This window comes from Myotis nattereri, assembly GCF_964212035.1.
Source record: "Myotis nattereri genome assembly, chromosome: 9".
Lineage (NCBI taxonomy): Eukaryota > Metazoa > Chordata > Mammalia > Chiroptera > Vespertilionidae > Myotis > Myotis nattereri.
In genome coordinates, this window is record NC_138084.1 from 53,862,605 (window position 1) to 53,885,414 (window position 22,810).

Genomic DNA, 22,810 nt, shown 5'->3' on the forward strand with positions numbered 1-22,810 from the left:
CTATGATCTCAAAGATGAATTGGTAATTATCCCTAAAGTGCTTCTGCAGAATATAATTTAAATATGGAGACTACCTCCTTTGAGAATCTTAACTGATTCTGCACCACTGAACATTATGAAGTGTGCCCCACATGTCCCTAATTCTAGAGGCAGTTTTGGGAGTGCCTTGGAAAGAGACAAGATTCAAGCTCTCATTCCTCATTTTGCCACTGACTGTCTGAATTTACATAGACAGGCTGCTTATCTTCTCTTGCCCTTGTTTCCTTATCAGTCAAAAGAAGGACCTGGACAAGATGATCTCAAAAGTTCCTCCAGCTTGAAACATTTTGCGCTTCTCTGACATTTCTGCAACTTAGTAAGTTTGGCATGTGAATATATAAAGTAAATAGGACAGCATTCCCCCTGCCACCACTTCTCTTTTCAAACATTGCTTTTAACAGAGTCATACCCTCCCTTTAATTCTGTTCTTTCCTTCCAGATTTCTACAAGATTAACTAGGAGGAGCTAGTGACGCCAAATGTACTTACGGGTCTGAACGTTGTTTTCTAATGTCTGCGGCGGCCAAGTCTTTACACTGGGCCACAAAGATATGCAGCTCCTTCAAAGAGTCCACATAGTCAACTGCGAACTGGATACTTCCTTTCACCTCCAGATTGCCGAAGTCCCCACTGTAAACGCTCATCACACTGCCGCTCACCTGAGAGCATTGGAAACATGCAGGGTTTGTCTCTCTCTCATGCTTGAACTCAACACAGGGATCATGGCTATAATTCTTGCTTGCCATTATTTCGCGAGTTTGCATATAGAAGCAGCTAATTTGATATGGCATAAAGACACACCAACACAGATAACCTGACGTGATATACAAGACACAACTAGTGTTTTTTTTAAAAAAATTGCCTCTACGAGACACAGGGGAGAAGTGAGATGCAAAGTTACATAGATGCTGCTGGCTCATTTCACAGCAGGGTGATTCTAGGGTAGGGGGTTTTCAGAGTTCCATTTTTAGGCATGCTCAGTATTTAAAATGTTAAAGAAAGGGGATGTGAGAAACCCCAGGCACACAAATCACAGTGACACGTTGCTCTATCAAATTTCCAAGGCACTAAGAAGGAATTTTACTGTGTTACCCATCCGCTGAATCCAGGAAAATGCTTACTGAGCCATACGCTTTTAGAGGTCAGGAAGGGTAGAAAATAGATGATTGATGAAGGGAGTTTAAAGCCTTCCAAGACCATGCATTAGATTGTTGTCAGCAGAAATTCAACTTAAAGAGATTCTAAAAAAGCAATCTGAGAAATGTGAGGCTATTAAGTATTTAAGCACAAGTTTATTATTTGTTTAGCATAGCTGGCAAGATATGTGCATGTGCATGTATATGTATGTCAGGGAAATATTTGGATTAATATATGCAGATATATATATATATATATATATATATATATATATATATATATTTCTACACACATGCTACATGCACACAGAACGACCTCACTTTATGAAAGAAGTTCTTTGTGAAGTAACCACACTTAGGGAGCTTTGCTTTGAAAACACTGTTCAGAATCCTTTCATAAGGCAAAGAACCACCTCTCCCATTCTTTTATGTGAATCAGTACTTTCACCCAACAGGCTTGTTAAAAAAAGGGAGATACAATTCTATACCTGCCAATGGTATATAAAAGCATATCTGATACAAGCAGACTTGATCATAGTTACCCATTTTGCACAGAAAAATTCAGTGGTTCATTTTGTTGGTAATTTAAGTTTATTTTTGTAGTCCTTACCTTCAAAAAACCATATTGATTTATAATGGATATGAACCCTTAGGCTTAAAAATAAAAAGAAAAAGGAGAATTTAGCTAGCCAGCAGCTAATGGTGGGTGAGAGAAAAAGCTCATGCCCCTGGAATCTGGGAAATACAACAGGAGGCCATTGTACTGTAGCAGGAGCGTGGCAGAGTGAGTTCGCAGAAGCGGTGAGATATTAACACGGAGCCTTTGTTTACATACAGAAGACAGGGACGTCATGCCAGAGGAACTGCTAAGATTGGTTAGAGAGCTTGGGCTCTTCTTGTGTCTGCTGAAGTGGTAACTGCTTTCTGATGCTGTATCTGTTTCTCTGTCATCGCTCTACAAAACATCATATAATATATACACAGTTTAAATTCAGAATGAATCCAGATCAGAATCTCTGTTTAGATAAAGATAATATCTTGGTATCGCATTGATCTATGACATTTCTCAAGTTCCAAGGACACTAGGGCTAATTGCCAAGGAATGGGATTCAGGATGGGGTGGGTGGGCTGCCTTGAACCTCGCCTAAGGAGGAGAGCAGTGCTTAGCTACCAAAATAACAGTGATTTTTCTTTTCTTACCTACAAGGGGTCCTGAGGTGCATCAGAAGACAGTACTTCTGTGAGCTGCTTGCTGCTCTCTCAATATTACATACTTAGTGTTTCTTTAAGAACTTTACTGATATATATGAGAAATTAACTTTACCCAGACAATAAAAGCTCTAAGTTTCACTGTCAAGACACAAAATGTCATGCTTAATTCCTCGAATCATTAACACAAACTTAACTTCCCTAAAAATCAAATTAAACTAGGAAAAATAAATGCTAGTCTTCTCTGTTTCAACAAAAAGTATTTTAAAAATTTGAAATCACCTCTCATGTATTTCAATAGTGATATTGTGCTTATCTTTTTGCTGCTCTAGGGTAGTATATTAAATTATACATTCTACCCACATTAAATTTTTAACACATTTAATGTGTGTGTGTGGGAATAACACACTTAATGTGTGTAGGGGGAATAACAACATGATACTTATTTTATATATATGTCCCAGGAAATATTTACTTGGGTCAAGAAAGAAAAGTGGCAATAATAAATTTTATTATATTTAGGTCTAAAGTGTATTAGATGGTAGTTTATAAAAAATTATGATTCAGAATGATCTCCTTTGGGGGTCAGAGAGTTTATGGGGCAGCTCAGTGGCTTCTGGGATTAGGGCAACACCTTTATGGAGTAGTTAGTTCATGCCAACATATTCTAGGGCCATGCAATTATGTATCAAATAGTGCAGATTAAGAAAGGAGTTAAATAAAAACAAAACTTATCACTTATATGGATGAGAAAAAAAAAACACACCTCAAAGATCAAACAAAAATTCAAACCTTTTCAATGTCTCTGTTGTCACACTCTCCCCCCACATGCTTACAGTCCATTTCCCTCTATTACAGCATGTACGACATTCGATCAGTATATCAGATCGTTAGTGAATTATTGGAAGGATGGGACCCTGTCTTGATGACCCGGACCACGGATTTTCACATAGTTGGCACTTAACACATATCATGGATGCTAAGCCTCAAAGGGACTGTGGACAAAGAAGCAAGGCCTGATTTCATCTCTACTTCCTGTAACATTCCGTCCAACCCCATGTCCTTTGAAAGGTAAAATGATACAGCTTAACTTGGCATGCCTGATGCACACACTCAAATGATTTGGACTCTTTTGTGTGGAGCCGAGGAACAGATTAAAACTAAAGGAAGGACAAAAATAAAAAACCAGGAGCTGGTATTATTTGCCTCTCAAGTTATTATATGATTAATTCATATGACCAATCAAGACCAGGAACTCCATGAGGTGTCTACTGTTGGCTTCCAGCCAATGAATTAGGTTTAAAAAATGAGTGGTTCTTCCCAAAGACAGTGTCATGTGGGCTCTGACTGTTTGCAGATACAGCTCATCTAAGACCCACAAAGTGGGGGAGGCGAGGAGTAATGTATGTGTTGTTTAGAGCTTTGCTCACATTCTGTCTATGAATAAAATGCATGAGGATGAAGCTTTATATTTCTCCACCAAAAATCAGACCCAAACTGCTGATAGTAATAGCTAACATGTGTTGGGTACTCACTATGTGTCAGGCACTGTGCTGTGCGCTTTCCCCACGTTATCTCACTGACTCCTCGCAACTTAATGAGGGAGGTACTAAGAAACTAGACTCAGGGAAGTTAAGGAACTTGTCCATAATCACACAGCATAGCCAGGACTGGGAATGTCTGACTCCAAACCTCAGACTCCGAATTACCTGGCTACGAGAACTTGAAGTCTTAATTAAGTCAAAGGACCCAAGTTATAGTTCTACTTTTTAGTAGCTGTTGGATTTTGAGAAAGTTACTTAACTTCTCTGAGGCTCCCTCTTCTTTTATAAAATGGAGAAAATAGTGCCACATTTAGTTAGTGAGAGTTAGGTAACAGAATCAATATTAAATGCCTGGCACTTACTAGGTACTCAATGAATAGTAGATAATAGTCATATTAGTAGTTAGCAGCATGGGAGTCAGATCTGGGCTCCAGCCCTGGTTCAACCCCTTTCTCGCTGAATGAGGGTACTTCACCTCTCTTAGACTGTTTCCCCATCTGAATATCTGGGGATAATGGTATTGCCTACCTTCTAGGGTTGTTGGAGGATTAATAAGATAATGTATCTAGATAGCCTTAAAGTTCACTATGTCATTTTTACTCTATTATTTTAACAAATGTGTTCAAGTGAGTCATGCAACCTAGACTAAGTTTTCACAAAACAGCTGTACTTTAAACTACAGAGGAGTTGTCAGTCAATGCTAACATATTTCTGCCTAGATTTCTTGTTTTGTACCCACTTTGAAACAAAAGTCACATTCCCAAATCTATGCAATTTGACTTCACTACCTAAAGGAGTTACTGTTTGAGTCAAATGAGACATGCCTTGCCTTGTTCCAGGATCAACAACACTACCTCTATTGATATGAAAGGCAAGGGTCAGTCCTGCTGACCTCCAGTCCCTGCCACGGCTGAATACACACACACCAACCTTAGCAGAGCAAATGCACTTATTTGGTTCCATTTTTCTGAAGGTACAAAAGATAAACTTGCCTCATCTTGGAGAAATGCTGGAACAGACTTGCTCATCCTTTTGAGTTTGTCGGGGTGGGAAAACGGATTATCAGGTTGTGAAGGCACTGTGGAAACTAAACAGCAGCATTTCTGTTCACAATTATCTTTACAATGTCAGACAAACACAAGGCATAGGTTGAAAACACACGTTTCTTCCACCTATGAACAGAGATGTTTCTGTAAAAAGGTTAAAGGCACCGTACTCCACATGCACAGGACCACACGGTAAGCAGCATGCAGTTTTCATAAATTAATTATATAGAAAAAAGAGTAAGGAGTTGAACCAAATAGAAAATCAAGTCATTGAAAAACTATTCATTTTTCTTGAACCGGGAGCTGGATTTGAATTACATTAAAACATACTATCAATGAGAATTGGTTTTATCTTATTTTTTCACATCACAGTTTTGAACCCCACAATCTATAATTTAGTGGTTCATCTCCTTGAGATATTTATACTTTTAACATGCTGCAAGCTAAAAAACTATTTCATCAGACAGCAAGGATCTTTGTACACAACTCAGTCATAATCGTGTCCTGGACATTGCGTGCCTAAGAGAAGGTTTGTTTGTTTTTTAGTGAGTGTGGAGGGTACCATGAAAGGCCAATACAACTTCAAAACTAATTACTCTTTGAAAATAGAAATTATTTTTTATAATTTTTTTTACTTTTCAATTATAGTTGATGTAAGTTTCAAGTATACAACCCAGTGAATAGACATTTATATAATTTTTGAAGTAATTACCCTAACAAATCTAGTATGCATCTGACACCATACATAGGTATTATAATATTATTCACTACATTCCCTATGCTGTACTTTGCATCCCTGTGACTGTTCCGTAACAACAAATTTGTACTTCTTAATCTCTTCACCTTTTTCACCCAGTCCCCCATTTCCCCTCCCCTCTGGCAACCATCAAAATATTCTCTGTATCTATGAGTCTGTTTCTAATCTGCTCATTTGTTTTTTTAGATTCCACATATTAGATACCTGTCAATTCATAGAATTTTCAATAGAGAAACTCAAGGCCAAGTGTGAATGATTCAAGTTAGGATACTCTAAGAATTTAATATGAAAATGTAGCATATAGTTTCTTTCTGATATAGTAAACATATGTATGGAAGTCACAATAAGATGACAAATTCTATTCTTAATTTGTGTAACTCTAATTAGAAAGCTATTTTTTTCTTTGTCCAAGAATCACAATGTTGAGGCTATTTTTGTGGTGAATTTAGAGCTTTTGTATTTGAATGAGTTCACATTTTTCAAGTCACTTAGAACAGTGCCTGGCACATACTAGGCCCTACACAAGTATTTGATAAAAAAATAAATATTGTCTGAAAGAGATTCTTTAAGTTATCTTTACAATGTGATACAAATATGTTGACTTTATCATTGAAAATGATACTAGGAAAATAAAAATCAATTTATAGTTCTATATATAACTCAAAAGGCTCAAATTCAGCTCTAAGCATTAGCTAAATTTATTTTTAGTTAAATGAAATCTAATTGAAGAAAAATGAAAACGAAACTACACATATTAAATATCTGCTTATTCAAATAGTAGTTCTCACCTAGCCTTAGGCTTACAAATGTATCAAAAAACATTTATGGTTTATCACAAGATGATAGCCGCTTTAATCACTTCTCATTAAGCATAATGTGTATGTGTGTGTTTGGTGACTATCATACAAGCAGTGTAAAATTAGGTCCCAGGAGGGCACAGGACAGCCCAAAGAGTGTCAAGACCTTTTTATCACAACACTGCTCCCTATTATTTTCAAAGTATATATCCACTACTCAAACACAGTCACTTACAATTATTGGTCTTTATTTATGTTTTGATCATGTATTTCTTTACTTTTTTCAGGAAATCATTTTAAAAAATATTTTTAAGTTTTTCAATTAAAGTTGACATTTAATATAATATTATTTTTAGGTGTACAGATCATACATTTTTTTTTTTGCCTTGTGTGGTAAGAATACATTCTTCACTAGAAAAAAAATTGGAAAATATCATAAAAAAGAGAGAATTGGCCTGGCTGGTATGGCTCAGTGGTTGAGCATTGAGCTATGAACCTCTAGAAGGTCACAGTTCGATTCCTGGTCATGGCACATGCCCAGGTTGCAGGCTCAATCCCCAGTGTGGGGTGTGCAGGAGGCAGCTAGTTAATGGTTCTCTCGTCATCATTGATGTTTCTATCTCTCTCTCCCTTTCCCTTCCTCTCTGATATCAATAAAAAGGTTTAAAAAAAATTTTTTTTAAATAGAGAGAGACTTGATCCAGAATTTACCCCATGATTAGCCTATTTGCCTTGACCAATACCAAAGCTCATCAGGAGGCCACAAATGAAGATGTAGATACATTGGTTATATATCTATACCTACATATACTACATCTATATAGATGTGTATAGATATATCTCTATGTTTTGTTTTCACTCCTCAGGCTAAATGTTGAACAAAAGAGCAAAATGAAATCAGACGCTGTTTTCAGTATCTGCCAGTTCAAAAGCATCTGGAAAAGCCTCTTGACCTGCCACCCCTGAAGGGCAGAAGTCTGGTTTCCTCTGCAGCAGCCAGAGAGAGACTAACACCAGGGACCAGAGCCTGGACTGCCTTTTTCCCTGGGTGGTTCTTAAGAATTTGTCAGATCGAGTGCTAAAGCTCAGCACCTTCATCTCCGGCAGGAGGACCTCGTGAGCAAAGTTTCAGATTTCAGACAAGATGTCACTGCCTTCTAGCATCGGCAATTTGTTTCTCTAATGGCTCTTTCATTAAAGCTGCTCTTCTCATGAAGACTTATGAGCACATCCAAAGAATGTTGGGAAACTGTTATTAAAAATCCCTGGACACCTCAGGGCAGGCATGTGTATCATCTTCAGACTTCCAGTGCCTACGATCATGACACTGACAAACTGGGGAGTCAAGAAGACACAGATGCATAGTCATATGCTTTGTCAGGCCCACAAACACCTTTTCAATGGGCCATGTGTCCTCAACACTGTAGTCACAGTTAAAATGTTCAGCAATCTTAAGATTGAATGGAAAAGAGTGAAGAATCAAAATCTTTGCTTGGTGGTGAATATTAATTAGTTGATGACATTAACCACTACAAGTGCACATTTATTTCTTAAGATTCAGATGTTCAGGTGGAGAGAAACAAGATGGCAGCATGTTTTTTAATCAGGAGTGATATCTTGGCTACAGAGGCCTCCCCTGAAAAGAAAGGGATCCCAGTCCCACACCAGACCCCCAGCCCAGGGTTCCAGAGCTGGGAAGAGAAGTCCCCATAACTCTGGGCTGTAAAAATCAGCAGGGATTTTGCCTGACTGACATGGAGGGTGCTGGAGATCCAGCAGTTCCTCTTAAAGGGCCAGCATACAGACTTACATGGTCCTGCTTCCTCTGAGTTCCAGTGCCAGGGACATTGTGGCAGGAACTCAGGGGCAGCTTTCTCCCAGACAGAGGTGCTAGCAGGGGTTCGTGTTCCTATGCTGACAGCTCCCTCATTGCAGAGCTGACCTGCAGCCATATCTAAGTTTCCAACAGCGTGGCCCACATTGTGGACCTCAATGTTCACTCCGCCCTGCTGATTTCCTGAGACCCAGCCCCATTCAATTTGCAGCTCCACCCAAGCTGTTTTCAGCTTCTTTTCCAGATGAATGGTCTGTCCTGGCTTAGGCTTCAGTATTTTCTAAAATCTCTCAAATAAGCATCAGCAAGCATCAGCATGCCCCAAACCTATCAATAAGAAACCCAAGACCCTGCACTAGCACCAGCCTGCCTTGCTTCACAGCTGGGCTTTGTCTGGGCATTTCTAAGCCGAATACAAATAGCAGGCATCTGCAGATCTCTCTGTAGTTCCTACTGGGTGGCCCCAGGCAGCAGCTAACTTTGCAACTTCCAGAAGGCTTCAGAGCCAGTTCAACCTGTGGACAGCTTCAGGCCATACCAGATTACAGCTCTACACATCCACAAACAACTTGTCTTGGAGGTCAAGTCCTCCCAGTGACACCAACAGCAATCAAGGCTCAACTACAACAAGACTGCACACAGCCCACACAGGGGTGCACCTAGAGTGCCTAGCTCAGGTGACTGGGGAGGCTCAGCCACTAGGCCATACAGGACACTTACTACACAAGGCTACTCTCCTAATTCCAGGAGACATAGCAGTTCTACCCAATACATAGAAACAAGCACAGAGAAGCAGCCAAAATGTGGAGACAACGAAACATGTCATAAATGAAATAAATGGAAGCAAGGAAACTACTGGATACAGAGTTCAAAACAATGGTTATAAGCTTGCTCAAGGATCTTAATGAGAGCTTCAAGGGACTTAGTGAGACTTTCAAGGATCTTAGGGAGAATTTCAAAGATATGAAAAAAGACCAGTCAGAAATTAAGCACACATTAAATGAAATAAAGAATAATTTACAGGGATTCAACAGTAGAAGATTGCAAGAATCAAATCAACAATTTGGACTATGAGGAAGCAAAAAACACCCAAATCAGAAGAGCAAAAAGAATCCAAAAATATGGAGATAGTGTAAGGAGCCTCTGGAACAACTTCAAGTATACCAACATTCGCATTATGGGGATGCCAGAAGGAGAAGGGAGAGAGTAAGATATTGAAAACCCACTTGAAGAAATAATGACAGAAAACTTCCCCTACCTGGTGAAAGAAACAGACTTACAAGTCCAGGAAGCACAGAGACTCCCAGAGAAACACAAAGTGGCCCACACCAAGACACATCATAATTAAAATACCAAGGGTTAAAGACAAAGAGAGAATCTTAAAAGCAGTTAGTTACATACACGGGAGCATCCATATGACTATCAGCTGATTTCTCAACAGAACCCTTGCAGGCCAGAAGGGAGTGGCAAGAAATATTCAAAGTGATGAAGAGCAAGGACCCATAACCAAGATTATTCTACCCAGCAAAGCTATCATTTAGAATTGAAGGTCAGATAAAGAGCTTCACAGCTAAGAAAAAGTTAAAGGAGCTCATCACCACCAAACCAGTACTACGTGAAATTTTGAAGGGTATTCTTTAAGAAGAGGAATAACAGAAGAAAAAAGATTAAAAATATGAATAATAAAATGGCAGTAAATACATACCTATCAACAATTGAATCTAAAAATCAAAATAAATGAACAAGAAATCTAATAAACAAAATAAACTGATGAATGAAATAGAATCAGAGGCATGGAAACATGGAACATACTGACCGATGAATCTCAGAGGGAGGGAGGAGGGGCAGCGGGAAGAGTTTAATCAAAGATCTTAAATACATATATGCATAACCTATGAACACAGAGAATAGGTTGGTGAAGGCCTGGGGCAGGGCGGGAACTGGGTGGAGAGGAGTAAGGGGGGGGGGCATCTGTAATACTCTCAAAAATAAAGATTTTTTTAAAAAGATTCAGATGTTCACTTGATTTACATGTTGAATATATACTATTTGCATCCAGTTTTAAACCTCGGAGCTTAAATTCTAGACATCATAAAATTTGCTTCCACAGGTATATAGAGAGGCATACAACCATACGATGTACTAACTGTCAAGTACAGTTCTTTCTTCGATCCAAATAAATTATAAATTGGTTCATATCTATAGTCTTGTGTAAAGGCCACAGAGATCCAATACTCAAGATCATTCTGCAAAATAAAAGCCAGGTGATGTTGGAAGGTGCCAACTTCATTTTAAGCAAAGACACAAAGAACCTCGACACAAGGGTTTATAAAGAAAGAAAGAAAGAAAGAAGAAAAAATAAGAAAAAAAAGAGAAAGAAAAAAAAGACAGAAAGAGCAGAGAGAATAGCAAAAGGGTAATGTCCGGCATTAACATATATATAATAATTTTTTAAAATATATAACTCTTTCTCAGTAGAACCACCAATTAATCTTTCAACACAGACAGTAGTAAAATGTTTTTAATACCACCCTTGCCAGAATGAAATAGTTTTTTTAAGCTGCAAGAGTTTAGTACCAATAATAAAGCTGTGCTATTAATGGGGTTAGTCATTTCAGTATATTTAACACCAGGTACGGTGGCCACATTTAGTCATTTGTGAGAAAAAAACCTGCTACTCACTTCCTGGTATGCGATCATTTGTATCTGGTTCCTGATATGCTTTTTGATCTGCTCAGAAGAGCAACATCGAGAATAAATACCATTTATTAAAAGAGACATGAAAGTAAAGCTCAAATGTCAGCTTCATGGCTGAGACTGCAGAATACAGCGGACAGGCGTTCAGCTTGCTTTCATCCGTTCCCCAGTGTGACTCCTCGTTAGCCTCTTTAATGTCTCCTGTTCAACTAAAAGTCCTGCATCCAGCATTGGAGCTGTTTAGAGTCTTTCCTCAGTTCACTAAGCCACACCTTTTAAAATGGAAAGAGCACTGGACTAGGAGTAAGGAAGCCAAGATTCTAGTCCTTACACTCCCACTGACTGACTAGCTACAGGATCTTAGACAAGTCACCTACTTCCTCAGAGCTTTTCTTAGCTGTAAAACAAAGATTAAACCCCCTGCACCACCTACTTCTTTCTTTTTAAAATAGATTTTTAAATTAATTTTTAGAGAGAGATAGAAAGGGAGAGGGAGAGAGGAACAGCAATTGGCTGGCTCCTGCATACCCCCTCCCAGAGATCGAGCCCACATGTACCCTGACCGGGAATTGAACCTGCAACCTTTCGGTGCACGGAAGGATGCCCAACCAACTGAGCCACACTGCCCAGGGCCCTCCCCCACCTATTTCAATGAGGTTGTTGTAAACATAAAATGAGAAAGACAAGTCTGTTACATAAAAGTAAGAAATGACCTCTGAGGAGCTCTTGCTGCTTTTATATGGGAAAGCTCAGTGAATATACATTTTTATTATTATAGTGAAGGCAATTTAGAAAACAAAATTCCAGCATACAAAGATAAATTATACATTCGCATCAATGCTGAACTATAAATATCAAACTCATTTCCATCCCCCCACCCCCAGTAAGGTATTATTGCCCTATTCATTTTATAACTGAACCAAATAATACCTGACCCACTGACAAACTTCGAAATATTCTGACTCCAGAATCAGTTACTATTACCCTCCATCTATTCGCAGTTATTTACATGAAGGGAGGCAGGATCCCCACTTTTGTTCTGGGACCCTTTCCTTAGAATTTAAAGCTTTCCTGGGTATGCCCAGGAAGATCTATATGCTGAGACATAAGAATCAAATACAAGAATAATTTAACGCAGGAACCCACTGTGTCCTTCCTGCCTTCAAAGGGAGTTTTGCAGGTCAGAGTAGCAAAAATCAGCTCCTACCCATGGAAATACAATTTCCTATTTATAGAAACCCTGGCTTCCCAAGGGTCTCCGAGGCGATCCTCACAATGCTATCCCCAGGAGAAGCCTCAGGAATACAAACAGTTCGTACCCAGTCAGAACCGTTGTACAATAACTTAGGCACCATTCATCACAGAGTGGCAAATGACGTATCTATTTTATCCAACAGCTGTGTCCCGGTGACTGCCCAAACCACCCAAAACCTAACACACAGACAGACATGCAGATACATAAAGATAGTTACCATCTTCAGCACTACGCACTAATTCTTCTGGCAGATTATCTATTTTTGCTTGATCTGTTCAGGAGAAATTAACACACGGTTAACACGGCTGACCCTTGGCGAGAAAGAACAATGAGATTGTCCCCGAAAGCCCCGGGAGTTGGAAGCAATTAGTCAAGATGCAGTGAGGGGTGCAACCAAGATGTCTCTCCCAAAATACTTTCTCTGTAGATGAGCTGCTTGAGCCAGTGCCATAGCGGGAGCTCCCGTTTCAGCTCCGATGCAGCTTACATCAGCACACGGCTGCGCACGGACTCCCGCGGGTTAGGAGGTTAGTTCCGAGCAAGCAATCGGAGGGCAGCAGGAGAAAGCACGGGGCTGCAACAAGCCTCTCTATTCTTCTAGAAAGGGTACGATGCTGGCCACGACTCACACCTTCCCAAGAGCACGGTCACTAACAAGCATTTCTGTGCCCGCATCACCATTTGGGTACGCCCCTGGGAGCCCTGCTGGGGAAGGCAGCTGAAGAGATGTGACTGGGGACCAGCTGCTAAGTGGAATCTTGGCAGGCGACAGTGAGTGTGGGTATCGGCATTTGGAAGGGAGCGCGCAAGAATACCCGTCCGCTGATGATCATTTTTTTCCTTAACCCTACACATTCCTGAGCACTTTACAGCTGCACCATGGAAATAGCCCCATGTTTCATAAATAAGAAGTTTGCCAAATTGAACAATTGTTGCTAAGTTGTTTCCCCCCCCCCCCCCCCCACCCCACCCCCTCCTCAGGGCCCAATCACCAACATCCGGAAGAATAATCAGGGCTGTAACTAACAAAGGATTGGACTGCCTTCTTTGCAAGCATTCAGGCGGATGTGGGGGTTGGCCACCTGTTGAGGAGGCTTTGGAGGGAATTCCTGGATTGGGGGGAGTTTGGAATGGGTGGCCTTCAAGGTCCCTTCCAACCCTGAGATTCCAAGATCTTTGGCAGGGTTAGGACTGCATGCCAAATTGGGAATACTGCCTTCGGAGCCCTGGGAATCTCTGAATTTTAGAAATTGTTTAGTGGAGTGTTTCCCAACCCTCCCTCCCCCTTTTTCTTTTCCTTTTAAAATTCTGACCTCTTAGTCTCAATTGCAGATGCATAAAAAGTATTCTGAACATGACAATGGTCCACTTTTGATCATATGAATTTGACAATGGTTAACTTTCACTCAATAAATTTTCTCATGACCATCTGTAATCCTGAGGGTGTATTTTAGCTTAATAACAATAAGAACAAAACCCCTAGAAGTCATCATTTCTACATCCTTTTGTCTGGCTCACAAGTCCCTCTATTCATTATGTGCTATGTTAGTCCTCAACACATCCTTCACCCATTAAAGCGGCAGCCAGTGGGGAACAGTATGCCTCAAGTGTTGCGTGTCAGGGAGTCTTTGGGCTTATCGTTCCAGTGTCAAAAAAAATGCATGAAAAGAAGGGATAAAAGGGAAAGGAAAGTCCTTAAAGCTAGGGACTAATTCATCTTCATATCATGCCAAATTCATCTGACATCCAACACTGTCATAAATGCTCTTGACAACATTCTGTTGTTGATGTTGGGTCCTAGCTCTGCTGTGTGATACTATGCAAGTTACTTTACCTCTCTGAGTTTCATTGTCCTCATCTATAAAATAGGGATAACAACTTATCCCTCACAGGGTTTACTCATGCCAGATAAATAAAATAATGCATATAAAACACTTAGCCAAGTCTTGGCACACACTACTCAATAAATGTTAGTTATTACTACTAGAATCACTAGCTACCACTATCTTTTAAAACTCACTCTACTTGAGTAAACACTCAAACTGGGATTCTTCAATGCAAGGAAACCTGGTGTTCCAGTAAGCAAACGTCATGCATTACTTTAAAGGCCAAGTTCCAGCCTCTTCGGCTCACTTGGGAAGGTCATTCTCATCTGTTAAGCCCCCCTTAGGGGTTTCAGTGCACAACAGCATGCAGTGAGGCCACAGAGGAGCACATATGCATTTTTAAGCTTAGATGGGGGCATGGACAGTGGCGCAAACTGTATTCTCACTTGATGAATCTGATGAAATGTCTTCTAGACTTTTGGAAGGCATTTTCCTAGCAGCACTCCTTTCCAAAGTTTTCAAAACAGGACTGGGTTCTTCCTCTGAACCTGTTGTAAGACAAAACCGATGAACACTGCACAATACAAAAAAACACACCACCAAACTCTTAATAACCAATGGATACGGAAATGGTAGGTTAAAAGGAGGCATTATGCCATAAGCCTCTATACTTTTGTTTACTCTATGGAGCACTTCACAGAAGAAAACTTCTTCATGAATAGGAGGTACTCAAAAAAAACAATGTTCTTGGTCAAAAAATATTTGCAAACATAAATCATTCAGAAACAAGACTGCCACATTAGTAGAAATGTGATCTCCTAGTCTTCCACACCTCTATTTTAGGCACATGATTTGTTCTGTGCCAGGCTTTGAATCTTTCCACTTCATTTCTAGCTTTTGAAGATAGCCACAAAATGGTTTTGGAAGCATTAAAAAAATTAGCTGAAAACCATAGAAGGCAGGATCCAGATGTTTAACATCTGTGTATAATCGAATATACAGATGGCTGAATTCTCCAGATCAACAGATGTAGGCTTTTGGGGTTTCATGAGCTCATAAAATTTCCATCAAAATACTGGAAAATGACATGAGACAGTCAACTTTTTATTTTACTAAGGCATTTTAAAAGGGGGTGGTTGTGGCTCTATCACCTACTAATGCCTTTTCTTTATAAAAGGAGGACCAAAGGAAAAAAAAAAGGGCATAACCTCAGTATATATATATAACTAAGCACATATAACCTTACAAGAAATCTCTCTAGACAGTCCTTAATTGTTCTATTTTGATAATAAAAACTCCATCATGGATGACCCCTATCTGCATACTGTCATTTATCACTGCTATATTCTCAGTGCCTACACAAGCAGTTGGCAAGAGGCACTTCAAAAATGTTTGCTAAACCAATGACTAGTTCCATTAATGAATCAATAAATTTGGAACCATTTCTCTAGACAATACTTTACGGAAATGCATCCCAGTTCCGCCCAATGTTAATAGGCATTCTACAGCAAATGGATTCTAAGATGAATTAGACTTGGGATGCTCTGTGTTCAAATTTAAAAGGGTTCTCATTACAGACCTTCTTGGAGACTTTAATGCGAATAATGTGCAGTCTCCAAGCATTTCCAAAAGTATCTGAGCACAAACTCCCCCTCACCTCCCTTCCCCCGAAGGAGCACATAGAGGTATTGGTTAGCTGAGAGCTGAACCACAAGTCAAAGGTGTCAGGTTGTTCACCAAAATTGTGGTGCCTTTGTAGCCAGGTTCCCCTCTACTCTCACCTTACTCCACCTACTTGTTTTAAAACATAAAACTACAACTATACCTTTTAGTACCTTTTACATTACTTACAATTTTAAAATAACTTCTCTGGGCTCTGTCCAGGCTATTGTTTAATATTGTTATTTCATTTGTAGATTGGCTTTTTGCTGTTCAGCCAGTTGTGCTGGTATACTCTAAACACAGCTATACACACTAGGCAACAGTCTCCAATGTCAGTGCAATTGTATAAGCTCTCCCCCTCCTATGGGTCAGTTCACTGTAGAAACTCTTTGGGGTTAGTTTAGTAAAAGTCTACTTCAGGTTTAACCTGCTGACTTACACTCCTGCGCATGTCTGGTTTCAGAGACTGGTATTTCACTCTCCTTTTTTTTTTTTTTTTTTTTTTTACCAGAAACATTTGTTAAAGGGGCTTCAATTTGATGAATAGGGCTAAAAAGGGATTCTTTGGTCAGTTTTCAAGAGGCCCTACGGCTACTTGCCAAGGAGCCTAAACCTCACAAGTCAGCCACTCAGCAAAGCTTATTTATTCTGAGACTGAAGGGAGCTAGAAAATGACAAATCCTATTAAACGACTAGGAAGGTGATCAACGCTACATGTGCAGCTTTGGTTAACATGTCCCGCTAGGGAGCATCCGTTATCACTTCATTTACTCTAATCAGGTAACTTCTCATTCCTGTTTGCTCCTGGATTTCTTGGCCAAAACGCCTGTGTTGATCAGAAGAGCAAAACTGAGACAACCCTATGTTTTATCGCCTGGCTGAAACCAATACCCACAATTCCCCTTAGATGAATGTGGCAATCGATTAAGATCTTCATCCACTTAGCCAAGGCTGGAGCCAAAGAAATTCATCAGGCCAGGCAATGCCCTTGTGTGGGACCAGGGAAGTCATTTGACCAAAGTCATACTCTAGAACGGGAAGATGCTGAAGATAATTGAAAACGAGAGGGAGAGCATGGCAACAAAAAACCTCAGCACAAAGTATCTGAGGAAAAGAAAGTTCCAACTTGCACTTGGTTCCTGGTATTTAGCCATTACTGTGGGAAACTATTGCTCCGAAAAGGGAAATTTGTGCTCATCTGTGACAATTTCTTGCCACAAATCTTAGTAGAGATCTCTGTTTGGATTGCCAATTACGAAAGAAATTCTAATTACTTCCAGGAGGAAAACTAGCTTGAATGTTAGAGGTAGCTTCTAACACTCCCCCGCCCCCCAAATTCTTTAAAAATATTTTTGAAACTTAAAAGTTCTATTGTTGATTCATGAGAATAAAGTAAAATTTTAAAACACTGCCCTGTGCGTAAAACTATCTGTATATAATTTATTTGATTAAAGATTATAAAAGGAAATGTAGTTTTTATGAAGAAAGGCTAGGGAGAACTGAAGTGATAAGAAGAATTTAGCACTTTTGGGAGTGGCAAATCAATTCCAATTTAGGAAGCGCTATCATCCTTTACATCATCATTCCATAAATCAACTAAGTAACCAATGGGTTAAAAATGTCAAAATGCTCACTGGAAGTATTTCTCCAGCTTTCCGCATTAGAACCGATGTTTCCATCTGAAAAATCAGAGTCAGAGACGCCTTCTTTCTCTTCCTCTTGTCTCTTGTAAGGTGATTCCAGAATCAGTTCGACTTTACTTGTCTTTGTAGAGTTTTCCTTGTTGGTCAGGAGAGGAACAGGTTGCCTATTTCTGGACACACTAATTGTGTCGGGACCCTCTCCGCAGCCAGGCTCCTGAAAAGCCCCTTCTCGAACCCCGGCAACTTCAGTTTCACTCTCCCCGGACTCTGGGGGCTTTGTAGTTTCAATGATCCCTATTTCATGGTCCACAGAAAGGGTTCCAGGGACCTCAGCTCCACTCTCATAACCACCGACATCTATTGACAAATCACTCACAGCTTCTCCTCTCAACCCTTTATCCTGTGGGTTGACTCGAGATTTGAAAACATTACTCTTAAGCTTCATTTCAGGGGCCTCTTGGGTTCTCCCCAGAAACCTGGCTTGCCCTGACTCAGAGGTCTCCTTCTCGGGAGTTCCTTCCTTCCCTGACACCCGGGGCTCATAAGGAGGAGCTTCAGATGTTTCTCTAAGGAGTTTCTCAAAACCAATATCAAAAGCGCTCTCAGTTATTGCTGGAGCCTCAGCCTTTTGTACTGTTTCTTTTATTTCCTCGGGATGGAATCCAGAAGCAGCTGGCCTGGGCACCTCAGTACAACCTATTAACTTGGATGGAGAGGGCATCCCTGTGTTGCTTTCAGATTTTGAGGAGAGAGTCTCAGTTGCTTCCTTCAGCAGTTTCTCTAAGCCGGCCCTGAGTTCAAGGGGCTCTGATTTAGGTCGAATAATTGTCTCCCTGACAATTTCTGTCACTTCCTGAGGTGACTCTTTGCTGTACTGAGCGACAGTGGAGCCAAATGAGCGAGGGATTTGTTCTGAAAGAGTCACTGGGGCAGCTAAATGAGAAGCAATGTCATGAGTTTTATCAGGAGCTGCTACATTGAAGGAGTCAGCATTCTTTCTGTCTGGGATTGTAATGTCCACTGCAGCCGATGGTGGGATAACTCCGGGAGAACTTTGGAGGCTACCTGCTGCTTGTACTCCTTCCGGAAATTCTGCTTTTACTTCTCCAGGAACGACTTCCCTCCCAACCGGATAACTCAACGTAGCTTCCCTAAGCAGCTTTTGCAACACAACATTTACATCATTCAAGGCAGATCTGGGTGGAGCAATGACTTTTTCCACCGTCTCTGAAACTTCTCTTTGCGGAGGTAGTGCCATATCCTGGGGAGCAAGATGAGCATCGCTAGAAGAAGGCATATCTTGGGGAGATTTGGCTTCAATTTCCAAAGAACCCTTTCTGTGAAGATGGGGAAGTTGGTTCACTGGGTGAGAACCTCCTGCAACCATCTGAAACAAGTTTTCTGCGTTTAGCTGGTACTCACCACTTTCCGCTTGCGGGGGGAGAGCTGTCTTTCCGAGAGTTTCTTGCCCCCCTGGAAAAGGAGCTATGATCTCTCTCTGGTGGGCTGATGAGTTGTGACTGTGTTCTACACCTTTTTCAAAAACTCTCTTCTCTCCAGGCTCAGAGTTGATCTGAGGGGTGATGGGTTCCAACTTAGTTTGCAAGGGAGAGGGTAAAGTCCCAGTTCCTTCCTTCAGGAGTTTATCTAGACTGGCAGCCCAAGTGCTTGGTTTGACCTTCGGAGGAGCTACTGTTTTGTCTACCTGCTCATTAATGATGTCCAGAGGTCCTTTGGCTGCTTCCTCAGTATCTGTCTTCTGAGGCCATGTCCTATTTTCAGAAGCACCTGGTTCAAGCACTTGTTTTCCGTGAACTTTTTCACCAGAAGGTGGGATTGCTGGTGACGAAGCTTCTGAAAGTAGCTTCTGTAAGTTGTCATTAAAAGTGTCTTTGTAGTCTTTAGAGAAAACATGTGTTTTCACTATGGATTCTTGAACCTCTTGGTCTGAGCAATCCCTTTCTTCCTTGAACACTGGAGTAGCCAACCGTTCCATATTCTTTTGCACATTTTCTTTTGACGACTCATTTCCTGGCAACTGATGAGTGGACTTTGTGGGTGGTTTTAATGGAAATGTGCTTTCATGCGGTAATACCTGGAGTGTGCACTTTGAATTTATTCCCTCTATTTCCTCTGCTGCTGGAACTTTTGGGGGGCTTAGAAATGTCTCGATTTCATGGGCATTTTCTCCTGATGATTTGAGGTCATGGGGTTCTTTGTGTTTCTGGCTGTTAAAAGGCACAGAATCTTTTTGGCTTGTTTTGGTGGTATTTTTCTCAACATTATCCTGAATGTTTGAGTTGGCTCCTAAGTCCCAAAACTTTCTCAAATTCTCAAATTGAGAGTGATTATAAACCTGTTCTGTACTGGGTTCATCCATTCTGTCTTTTAGGGACATAACTTTAAAGTTGGGATTTGATTCAGCAATTAGAGATCTGTCTTTCTCCAAAGAAGCATGTATTTCACTCCCGGCATTTGAAGGATGCTGCAGTACCGGCGAAGAGATGTCTCTTCCAGAATGCGAATGGTCCACCACTGGCGGTCTTTTTACAGGCTCATTTATCTTATTCTGAAACAGAGACACTTTATCTGATTGGTCAGCAGAACGGTAATTTTTGGATGGACCTGATATTTGGGCTCTGGTCTCTTCAGGTTTATTTAAGGAATAAAAACTGGAGATATGAGCTACTTGGCCATCCTCATCTAGGACCACTTTTTTGGCAGTGACCTGATTATATTCATTCTGGCCTGTAGATATATTGTCCGTGGACCTCCCAGGCTGATAGGCTTTAGCAGAAGGTTGTCCCTGACTGTGTGAAGATGTGGGTTCCTTCTGAGTGAATCTGGCTGCAGACTTCTCACCTTCCCAAAAGGATATTCTGTCACTCACTCTTTTGTACTTCTCTCTTTGCACTTGGTCCTCGGGAACCTCACCAGCTTCCTGTGGTAGTTGGACCTCAGGCTTCTTCCAAGGAGACTTGTTGCTGGCAGCTCCAGGGAGCAACTCAATATTCTCTGGCTCTACGGAAGCTTTCGGGATATAAGTATCTTTTCCTTTACTCTCTCCCCTTGCCTTCGTGTTGTCTTTTGAACTTGGTTCTTTGACGATTTTTGCAGAGTCAAAATTCACCTCTGAGTTTCCTCTCTCTTTTTCATAAATATGAAGCTTGGGCTCTTCACCTAAGCTGCCAACATCCTTAATGTTGCATGGAACTTGGTCTGCTGCATCAGATTTACTGAGAGCACTGTAGGGATAGTTACTGGTTCGGTGAGGTATCCCATTTCCTGCCTCTCTGTTTTTTGAAGCTTGGCTACAGTCCATAGTTTTACTCCCTTGATTTGGACTGTAAGTTTCAAATGGTTGCAATATGCCTGGACATTCCTTGCCTTGTTGGGACAAATGAGTAGATTTGGGATTGACATCCACATTACTATCTTGGCAATTTCCAGGAAGCAGCACATGTCCCTCTGCCCGGAACATCGAATCAGACCCCATAGGCGTCAATTCAACTTTGGTGGAGAGCAGAGCCTTTGAGCCATTGTCTTTTAGACTGATGTCATCTGTCACTAAGGCAATAGCAGCCTGTGATTTTGAGTCTGCTTTTTCTTTGGGCTCTATTCCTTGGGGATGTTGGAGAGGTGACTTATTGTCATCTAAATGAGAACTTCGGTTAAACCAGTCTAGGACTTTAGATATGGAATCATCAGTTGTCTTCCTTATCTCAGTGGCATGTGGACCAGAGCGTGAGAATGTCTTAGCTTTTAGGGCCTTGAGAAGAGGAGGCTTACCTTGCTGATGGTCTCTAGAGCTGCGATCTGGCACCTGAGAAGGCTCAGGCTCAACATGAGACCGTTCATCTGCAACAGAGAAATGCTTTTCTAAATAAGAAAAGAGAATGCTTAAAGAATTATTATTCAACCAACCACAGTATCTTTAAAAAAGGCACTATGTATTTACATGCTCCACACTACTAGCTTTTTATATCAGCCTTTTGCGGGGATTATAATGTAAACCTTACTAATTAAAATATTCTGCCAAAGAAGCCCTCTGACACAGTGAAAGAAGAGATATGTAGACTCCTGAAAGTATGGGGTATACACCAAAGTGGGAAAATTTCTTTGAAGTCTTTGGTTTATTTTAAAAACTCATGTAAATTTTGTATTCTGATCCATGTTACATTTTATATATTCATTTTCTCTCACGTTCAAATCTTTGCATAAAACTGACCTTCCAGGAAGATACACCATGTTGGTTTTATGACCGCACCTATCCACTAGCACACTCATAAACCCTGGAGGATTTATACCCAAGTTTGAGAAACATAGACTTAGGTGATTTCAAGAGTTGGAAAAACAACTTTCAAGGAAGATTAAACAATGAGTTCCCTCCAGAATAGTAGAATGCAATGATGAGGATATTTGCACTCCTGGGTCACACTCCTGATCTATTAAACCAGAATCTCTGAAGATGGGGCCCAGGAATCTTTACTAATAACTATCCCTGCCACTGTCTTACACGTTGGAGTTTTAGGACCATGATCTCAAGATTCCCTTTCATTATCCCCAGTTCCCCTCCTATAATTTGTCACTTTCAAGTAGTTTTTATGAGCCAAATAAACTAAAATGAGGACTGATGGAGAATGTGATCTCTACCTGATGCTGGCTAACCAATGGCTAAGAGGCTAGAGAAAAATATTTAACTTCTTTCTAAGCCATCAAAAAAGCAGAGAGAGTCCTTTCTGAGCTTTAATCACAGGGCACAGGGTACATTTAGATAAGGGAACTCAGACATTCTTCCTCTTTAGTTAAGATTCAGGTGTTTCTGCCTTTTCCCCTCTTCCTTATCGATGCTACGCTAAGTAATACTTGTTCCTGAAGATTATGTGAGCTGAATTTTTATGAAGTCAGCTACATTTAAATGCACTAGAGGGCATATTAGTTAATAAAATTATATTTTTATTCATCAACTCTGGTTAAATATTTTTAAAAAACCAAAGTCTTATACAGTAATTGGCACATAGTAGGTATTGGTTTGCTTCTTTACCTACACTTTGCACTATTAAATATAGTAATAATTGTGAAGTTTATTTGAGAAATCTATACAAATTCTGTTAGTCTGTTTAACAGAAAACTACTTAAAGATGAAAAAATACTTGTAATATACTGTTGCTGAAAAAAGAAGTCCAGGCAGTATAAACATAATTAAAAATTGTATTCATGCCTGAAAATTATTGAAAGGCTCTACAAAAAAAATGTTAGCAATAGTTCAAATAATGGGTAATGACATCAAAGGTGATATTTGTTTTATTCTGTGTGCATTTTTTCTTCTTTATTTTTTAAATAAAGTGAGTTACAGGGAGTGATGG

General features: G+C 40.3%; 1 protein-coding gene across 4 annotated transcripts in view; it reads right to left on the reverse strand.

Moving 5' to 3' along the window:
• The window catches only part of SYTL2 (synaptotagmin like 2), a gene marked incomplete at its 5' end in the record, with an annotated part of 63,759 nt that overhangs the window by 14,704 nt on the left and 26,245 nt on the right, over positions 1–22,810 (reverse strand). The window contains 7 exons of one of the 4 annotated variants that reach the window (XM_081099019.1): positions 528–697; positions 2,010–2,129; positions 4,920–5,014; positions 11,044–11,091; positions 12,531–12,584; positions 14,586–14,687; positions 21,234–21,302. In XM_081099019.1, the coding sequence (XP_080955145.1) occupies positions 528–697; positions 2,010–2,129; positions 4,920–5,014; positions 11,044–11,091; positions 12,531–12,584; positions 14,586–14,687; positions 21,234–21,302 (658 nt within the window). Of the gene's footprint in view, positions 1–527; positions 698–2,009; positions 2,130–4,919; positions 5,015–11,043; positions 11,092–12,530; positions 12,585–12,800; positions 13,001–14,585; positions 14,688–17,435; positions 21,303–22,810 lie in introns of those variants that run through there. The other 3 variants (XM_081099016.1, XM_081099017.1, XM_081099018.1) reach the window with 3 other exon arrangements.